General features: G+C 34.8%; 2 protein-coding genes, 3 non-coding genes and 1 pseudogene across 6 annotated transcripts; 2 read left to right on the top strand and 4 right to left on the bottom strand.

The window, feature by feature from the left end:
- The first annotated feature begins 1,293 nt into the window (after positions 1-1,293).
- On the top strand, positions 1,294-3,002 carry LOC120071727 (pentatricopeptide repeat-containing protein At4g21065 pseudogene; annotated as a pseudogene). The gene has a single exon (XR_016527691.1). The product of XR_016527691.1 is annotated as a pentatricopeptide repeat-containing protein At4g21065 pseudogene (transcript).
- LOC120071728 (ER membrane protein, putative (DUF962)) lies at positions 2,950-4,644 on the bottom strand. Its single transcript, XM_039024110.2, has 4 exons — positions 3,885-4,644; positions 3,553-3,615; positions 3,396-3,467; positions 2,950-3,305 (listed from the first exon to the last, which is right to left on the bottom strand). Exons 1-4 carry the CDS (start codon positions 4,230-4,232, stop codon positions 3,192-3,194), a joined length of 597 nt encoding a protein of 198 aa, XP_038880038.1. The 5' UTR covers positions 4,233-4,644; the 3' UTR covers positions 2,950-3,191.
- A 297-nt stretch (positions 4,645-4,941) lies between these two features.
- TRNAI-AAU (transfer RNA isoleucine (anticodon AAU)) lies at positions 4,942-5,015 on the bottom strand. Its single transcript has one exon. It is a non-coding gene; the product is annotated as a tRNA-Ile (tRNA).
- Positions 5,016-5,187: 172 nt separating this feature from the next.
- On the bottom strand, positions 5,188-5,261 carry TRNAI-AAU (transfer RNA isoleucine (anticodon AAU)). Its single transcript has one exon. It is a non-coding gene; the product is annotated as a tRNA-Ile (tRNA).
- Positions 5,262-5,307: 46 nt separating this feature from the next.
- PNSB4 (NDH dependent flow 6) lies at positions 5,308-6,649 on the top strand. Its single transcript, XM_039024111.2, has 6 exons — positions 5,308-5,559; positions 5,656-5,691; positions 5,779-5,938; positions 6,047-6,102; positions 6,183-6,254; positions 6,337-6,649. The coding sequence occupies exons 1-6, from the start codon at positions 5,461-5,463 to the stop codon at positions 6,448-6,450; spliced, it is 537 nt and encodes a 178-aa protein (XP_038880039.1). The 5' UTR covers positions 5,308-5,460; the 3' UTR covers positions 6,451-6,649.
- A 46-nt stretch (positions 6,650-6,695) lies between these two features.
- Positions 6,696-6,784, bottom strand: LOC120072389 (small nucleolar RNA R44/J54/Z268 family). The gene has a single exon (XR_005480451.1). It is a non-coding gene; the product is annotated as a small nucleolar RNA R44/J54/Z268 family (small nucleolar RNA).
- Between the last annotated feature and the right edge of the window lie 1,001 nt (positions 6,785-7,785).

Raw genomic sequence — 7,785 nt, 5'->3', positions numbered from 1 at the left:
CGAAGGTTAAAATGAAACATATATTATATATTCAAGCAATGAAAGTGGCATCTCACCCAATATTTGATTGAATTGTACACAATATCTATATCAAATCGAAGTAAGTTTCGACTATATATTCTTGTTGTATGTTTGAGAATATTTCTAAAATGGTTAAAATCATGTTTGTCATTTTTGAAATCACTATGAAACATGTTTTTAATGAAACCCATTTTTATTAAATCACAATTACATTTAAAAAAGTAAAATTTGATTGTAAATTAATTTTAAGTAATTAAATACGTGTTTTGAAGTGATTTTGAACCTAAAAAAAAGTGGTTTTAACAACTTCAAAATCATTCCCAAATACGCATTTATACTTCCAAAAATTTCATTTTAATCTTAGAAGACTTTTTTAGATGGAAATTGACATGTCAGTTATGAACAAAAATTGAAAGACATACATAATATGATTCACAATTCAATTTCAATTGTATATAATATTTTAGATTATCGTTACCATTCATTATACTTTAAAGATAAAAGTTATCATTTTTACACTTCATTGTCAAATCATTTTTTTTAAGGCCAAATCAATTTACACATAGGGTCATTGGTCAAATTTCACATACCCACCATTATTCGAGATTCTTTGGAATAATATTTGAGGTATAGTGTTGTAAAAAGTTAAAAAAAAGAAAATTAAAAAGAAAAAAATCTTAAAAGTTTTCACAAATATTTGGAAAAATTACATTCTTAATCTCAAAATTTGGAAATAGGTATGCTTTTATCTCTGAATTTTAAACATGTACTTTTGTAGTTCTCAAATTCTTTAGAATGTGTGTATAATCCAAAGTTTATAAAATTTATCTTTTTTCATTCTCGAATTTTTAAGAATAAATTTAAAAAGTTGAAGACCATGATTATTTAAGATAAAACAAATTACTTCAAATTTTTTTAAACATATTCTTAAAAATTAGAAGACTAAAAAATTATATTTTGAAAATTTAAATATCAAATATGCATTTTTCAAAACTTGACTATTAAAAAGGTAACTTTATCTCGATATTATAATTCAACTTTGATTTGTACCTGTTAAATTATTCTGCCACCAACTTCACAATTGAAGGAACTGGTAATATTCCCCACTAGTACGTAGCCTTAAGAAAGATTTGATTATTGAACTCCAAAAACAATATATAATATAGAAAGATTTGGTTCGTAATTATTATAATTTAAAGGCAATTTGGGCCAAACCTATTGTGTAGACACCCGACATAGTAATAATAATAATAATAATAATAATAATAAAAAGAGCTAAAGAAAAGAGGATAATTTTCCCTCAACTTCTGTGCTGACAGAACGGAAGAATTTTACTTAAGCGCCGGAATTTGCTAGCGTTTGATTGAACAAAATTGTTATGATCGTTATTACCAGCAGAAAAGCGAACTTGGCACTCTCTCTGTTCTCCCAAGTAAAGTTCAAATTTCCACATTTTCAATTGCTCGTCCCCAAGTTCGTTTGGAGTTCAGATCGAAAAACAGCCACTGATACAATACCCAATGGCAGCTATTTTGCCAAGGAGCAAAGATTTCTGTCTCTTTCCAAGCAATGTTCCACCGTGAAAGACTTGAATCAACTCCATGCTCGTATTATCCAGTTAGGTTTCGATCAGAATCTCTTCGTTATTGGCAAACTCATTGAGTTTTGTGCAGTTTCGAACTATGGCGACATGAATTACGCTGTTGTTGTTTTCAACGGAATCGAAAACCCAGATGGGTTTCTTTGGAATACAATGATCAGGGGATTTGGAAGAATTAGTAAACTGTTAAAGGCGTTTGAGTTCTACAAGAGAATGCTAGAGAAGGGAATAGCAGCAGACAATTTCACTTTTTCTTTCTTGCTGAAGATTTCTGGGCAGTCGGGTTCAATTATGTTGGGAAAGCAATTACATGTTAATATCCTGAAAGTTGGCCTTGATTCCCATGTGTATGTGAGGAACACGCTTATACATATGTATGGCAGGTTAAAAGATGTCAAAATAGCACGCAACCTGTTTGATGAAATGCCCAAACCAGATTTAGTGGCTTGGAATGCTGTAATTGACTGTCATGTCTCTTGTGGGATGTACAGCGAAGCACTTGGATTGTTTCTTCAAATGTTGCAGAGTGGCGTAGAGCCTGATGAAGCCACATTGGTTGTGACGGTCTCAGCATGTTCTGCATTAGGTGCACTGGACTTTGGGAGGTGGGTTCATTCCCATGTGAAGCGTAACGATAAAGGAAAGACTATAGCTGTTCTCAATTCATTGATCGACATGTATGCCAAGTGTGGAGCGGTTGAAGATGCTCGCGAGATGTTTAATGCGATGAGTGACAAGAACGTAGTAACATGGAACACAATGATCATGGGATTAGCAACACATGGTGATGCAGAGGATGCACTGACACTATTCTCAAACATGTTAGCAAAGAAGGTGGAGACCCCTGATGGTGTAACTTTCTTGGGAGTATTGTGTGCTTGTAACCATGGAGGAAAAGTGGAGGAAGGGAGAGAGTATTTTCATCTAATGACAAAACACTTCAATATCCAACCCACAGTTAAGCATTATGGATCCATGGTGGACATTCTGGGACGAGCTGGATTTGTAGAGGAAGCTTATCAGCTGATAAGGAGCATGCCAATGGAGTGCAATGCTGTTATATGGAGAACGTTACTTGCAGCCTGTCGGATGCATGGAAATGTTAAACTCGGGGAGAGAGTAAGGAGCCATGTTCTGGAGATAGAGCCAGATCATAGTAGTGATTATGTTCTTCTTGCAAATATGTATGCAAGCTCTGGTCAATGGAATGAAATGATAAAGACCAGAAAATCAATGCAAAGAAAAGGAGTCCAGAAACCAGAGCCTGGTAATAGTTATTTGGAAATTAATCAATTGTAATGATGCAGAAAGGAACGAGAGTCATATCGGAGTTTTCAATGTGCATCCGTTTGAATTCTTATTTAACATGTAAGTCCTCACACCTGTGTCCTCTTAATTCTTTTAATACATTCTGTTACACATCATATTAGAATGGTAAATCAAGGTTGAAAAGCAGAACATGTACGACAATATCACAGAAAGATTTTTCAACTGAAGTTGTTAGTTTCAACATTATTTTTACAAGGGGAAATCCAACACAGGAGTAGTTCTGAAGTCTAGGCAATTCAACCTATGACAGTTTTTTCTTCTTTTCTTTCCATTCTTCTATATCTGCTTTTATCTTTGCTTGCACACTCGCACTAAATCCTGGATATGGTTCATATTTGAATAAACTTTGAAGAACCTGCAACCAAACATCAGAAACAACAGAGTTGCTTCATTATCCACACTAACAAATAACTCTCATAACAGGGGAGAACCAAAGAAAGAATACCTCCAAAACTACAAAGAATGGAGCCATTAGAAAAGCTTGTGCAAGATTGTCTAACAAGGCTGGTGCTCGTTTCTATCAAAAAGAGGAAATTAAATCAAGAGGCCTAAGAATAAAAAAGAAATGGAATCAATTCACTGAGATGAAGTAACCTGTCTACCTCAAACACTCCATGTCCTATAAACTGATTGGTCCAACAGAACAACTGAGCCGCCAGTACTACCTGATATACAATAAATATTAAACAAACAAACTCTCATTTGAGATGTCAAACTTTAACATATCTACCAAATTCCCAACCAGATAAATCAGATTGAGCTGTTTCCAACACTTGCCACTAATCCCATTTACAAGCAAACCCATCAAGGAAATTTCAATCCACTCAACAAATGATCCATTAGAAAGATTAATAACAAAAGGACTAGCGATCCAAATGGGGTAAGGAAACAAACTAATTTACTTCAAAAACCAAGGACCCAGAAATTATATTACCTTCCAAGTCTGGGAATAACCAAGTCTGTTGGCGATGAAGCTTGCTCCAACCCAACAAACGAAACAAAGCAAAGCGGCCATGGAACCTGCTTTCTTATCGAAAACCACATAAGATGCAGCATAGATTAGAGTGAAAAGAAATCCGAAGTTCAATACCAAGCCATGGTCAAACCCACAAGGGGATTTGGGAATAGTGTAGAATGAAGGTGTGAAATACAAATACATAAGACTGGTGAAGAAAATCGGCCACACAAATAGAATATGGATGAAAATGTTGACTGGGTTGCTGTGATAAGCGCCATAGAAGGCGAAGTGCCTCTCCAGATCAAACAATCCAGACTTCCCCATAATAAAATCTTCTGGGAAAATAAACAGACAAACCAAATACGAAACGAAACGATTGCCGGAAAATTCTCAGAAGAGGGGAGGCGTGTAAGGTAAGATGATCGGAGAGATTATGAGGGTTAGAAAATAAATAACGATCAGAGAAGGATATATTAATGGGTTTGGTTAAAGATCGTCAGCTAAATTAATCACTTTATAATTCGGGAAGGTAAGCAGTCTGAAGTGGAGAAATTCGGTAGGAAACATTAAATATTGACAAATTTTGGGATTGATCGTTATTTATTATTTTATTTTTTTTGTTCGCAACTTTGAAATTCATGTTTTTTTTGTTAATTTAAATTCTATTTTATTTTATTTATTATTCCTGAAAACAATTTACATATAATTGTTCGATTATACTAAATGTGCGTGACGCACATGAGAACCAAAAATATTGGAGTTATATTGATTGTCATATACCTATATCTTACTTTATATTTGACCAGATTCAAATAAAAGTTGGTGGTTTTCATTAAATTAACTGTCAAAATATTAACATGTGAAGGGACGATTCCGTCCAAAAGAAAGAAAACAAGGGAAGCCAACTCTCGTAAAGTCCAGTTGTCGGTGGGAAGGGAGAAGTGAACTGAACGACATGTCGATGGAAAAAAAACCTTTAAAAATAAGGGAAATTCTAATAATTAGAAAAATCCCAGAAAATTTTGCAAAATAATGGCCCATGCAGGTTTCGAACCTGCGACCTTCACGTTATTAGCACGACGCTCTAACCAACTGAGCTAATAGGCCATTTTGTTTCAATAAATATCCCTTTTAAAATACCAAAAAAGGTGAATGATATTTGGATCACGCAGGTTTCGAACCTGCGACCCCCGCGTTATTAAAAAGACGCTCAAAATATCAGGATATTTATTAAATCAATGTAGGCGTCTTCAGGTACCAAAAAAAGTGGGATATAATTTGGCCCATGCAGGTTTCGAACCTGCGACCTTCGCGTTATTAGCACGACGCTCTAACCAACTGAGCTAATAGGCCATTTTTGACGTTGTCTATAATAATATATAAAAGACATTTACAAGTGTTTTAAAGTGATTTATTGTCTATGACAATTAAGCCCAACACAGAAGGGTGGATAGAAATGGTTCCCTTATCCTTTCTTTCTTCTTCTTGCTCAATAAGATTCCAAAGCCAACCCAGATAATAGCCAGCAGTTTCTTTCTTTTCTTCTACAATAATGGCTAAGGCTATTGCAGGCTTCAGCATTATCAAACCAACCCTGCATAGCTCAAATCTCCACCAACACAAATCAACTCTCATTCCACCTTCAAAACTGGTATAGAATTGTTTTTTTCCCTTTTTTTCTTTTTGCCTCAAAATTCCATTCATTTTTAATCTCCTTAATTTTACCATTATATTATGATTGTTGCAGCTTTCAAACTCTAGAGCTTTCAATCATCAAGAACCGGTAAGTTCCTCTGATTTCCATAACAATGAAACAATTGATTGAGAATTTCAATATACAAATGTTCACGTGTTTTTGTGCAATAAGTAGCCTGAAGTTACAAAGCCACGAAGGGGCTCTCTGGGAAAATTAAATGCTTTCCCAGATTGGCAATTGATGGCAGTTCTAGTTGATCACTTGGATGGCCAAAGAGACCTTGTTACCCACAAATCCATAGTGCATCTTAGTGATGAAGCTATAAAGAATGTCTGTAAGTGTTTGGTTATGCTTAATTTTCTGTATGTCCGTTGGAAATTATAGACAAAATTAGGCCATTCACTGACCTTCACTTTAACGTTTAACCATTGTTTAACCTCAGACAGTCTGTACATCATGTTCACATGTTGGGGTTGTTTGTTCTTTGGCTCTATGAAGGTACCATTTCTCCAGTTTCAATGTGTTTTTTTTTTTTTTTTAGTGAAATTGTTGAGTACTGAACAAGATTATGGTTTTAGGATCCATATTATGACTCGGAAGTGTACAGGAAAGATGGAGGAGATGGAACAGGTCATTGGGTCTATGAGAAGGTGAACTTCTTTTATGGGGCTTAAGATCTTTAGCAATGGCACCATGTTTAAGAGTTTTGTCTCTGTAAATGTGATATTGCAGCAAGAGGACATTGAAGAAGCAGCAAGAGCAGACCTGTGGAGGGAGGAGCTGATAGAGGAGATTGAGCAAAGGGTTGGAGGACTAAAAGAGTTGGAAGAAGCTGGAAAGAAATAAGAGACTTTGGGAAACCACTTCTGTTCTTGATTTATTACAGCATAAATCATTCTGTTCTGTGTATATATTTAAACACTTGGAATTCTTTAGCTGTTGAGAATATGACAGTTCTAGAAAAGAGAACAAAATGTAAAACAGCAGAAACCAACCAAAAACATAAGAACACATCAGTTATTGTATCATCATCATTTTTGGGTCAGATTATTATGTTTTTGGTTTATAAAAGAATGAAAAGTTGGGTTAATTGAGCATCGGATAGATTCCGAATAGACGATTGATTATCATTCTCAAGGTGAGTGCTGATGCCCCTGTCTGTTTCATCGTCACTTGCTCAATTAAACAACAAAAAACTGGAATCCATAATTTAGCAAACAAACAGTAAAAATCTTGAAGAAAAGCTCGAAGAACAATGAGCTTTGAAACAAGCAATTTTATCATTGAACTACCTCCACCATTACTAGTAGACTTCCTAACAATGATTAAATTAAAATCCGCCCTGACACCAATTGATAGGACCTGAACAATATAACAACAACCCACTAGGAGGATCTCCTTCAAAACAATCAACCAAATAATTGTTATCCAAAACACCACAAATAAATCACCAAATAATCACCAAGCAATTAACAAACAATGGACAACAATAAACCACAAAATTCTGGAAGACTAAAAGCAAAGAGCACGCATGAATTATACATGAAAAACCTTCACGATGTGAAGAGTAAAAACCAGAGACTTGTGAGAAGTTCACTATTTTCAACTTCTCTTATTATGAAACCACGAGACTTGTGAGAAGTTCACTATTTTCAACTTCTTTTATTATGATAAAATTGTGGGAAAAAAAACCCAAATCAGCCATACAAAAGGTTCACTACCTACCAATACTTTCATATATAAAAAATGAACACTTGGGAGATAAAAAAGAAAGAAAATCACCCAGTTTTACATATTTTGTTTGACAGAGCTCTAAACAATGATCCAACCATTCAAAACGAGACCCTATCTGCCCAGGTTGACCAAATTCAACACAATCTAACCGTTCAAACTTTGGATTAGACAACTTTATGGCAATTGTTGCTGAAAAGCCGAACTATTGTCTTTCTCCTCTCTTTTTCACTTTTTTCCCCTTAATTCATCCCCATATCATATAAAAGAAAAGCTAGGGCTTTCAAGATGGACCAATTTAAAAATTAGCCCCAAGCTCACAAAACACAAGTTTAAAATAAAGTCTTGTTTGTGTAACAAGTAGGTTGGATACACAGAAACAAGCAATGAAAAGAAAATTAATATCAGAATCGAGAGTCGTTGAGACGAATGAGGCTAGGGTTTTCAACA

This window comes from Benincasa hispida, chromosome 2 (assembly GCF_027475165.1).
Source record: "Benincasa hispida cultivar pf3 chromosome 2, pf3_genome.v1.1, whole genome shotgun sequence".
NCBI lineage: Eukaryota > Viridiplantae > Streptophyta > Magnoliopsida > Cucurbitales > Cucurbitaceae > Benincasa > Benincasa hispida.
Note: the sequence above shows the minus strand (reverse complement) of the source record. Positions and strands in the feature narration are given on the sequence as shown.

What these genes read in the sequence shown, in the direction of transcription:
- LOC120071728 (XM_039024110.2), bottom strand. Translation starts at nt 4,232, where the DNA reads ATGGGGAAGTCTGGATTGTTTGATCTGGAGAGGCACTTCGCCTTCTAT. An exon ending in GTTATTCCCAGACTTGGAAG is followed by an intron (nt 3,616 to 3,884) that starts GTAATATAATTT and finishes ATTGTATATCAG; the next exon opens with GTAGTACTGGCGGCTCAGTT. An exon ending in CATTCTTTGTAGTTTTGGAG is followed by an intron (nt 3,306 to 3,395) that starts GTATTCTTTCTT and finishes GTTTGGTTGCAG; the next exon opens with GTTCTTCAAAGTTTATTCAA.
- PNSB4 (XM_039024111.2), top strand. Translation starts at nt 5,461, where the DNA reads ATGGCTAAGGCTATTGCAGGCTTCAGCATTATCAAACCAACCCTGCAT. An exon ending in CTTTCAATCATCAAGAACCG is followed by an intron (nt 5,692 to 5,778) that starts GTAAGTTCCTCT and finishes TGCAATAAGTAG; the next exon opens with CCTGAAGTTACAAAGCCACG. An exon ending in TGAAGCTATAAAGAATGTCT is followed by an intron (nt 5,939 to 6,046) that starts GTAAGTGTTTGG and finishes GTTTAACCTCAG; the next exon opens with ACAGTCTGTACATCATGTTC.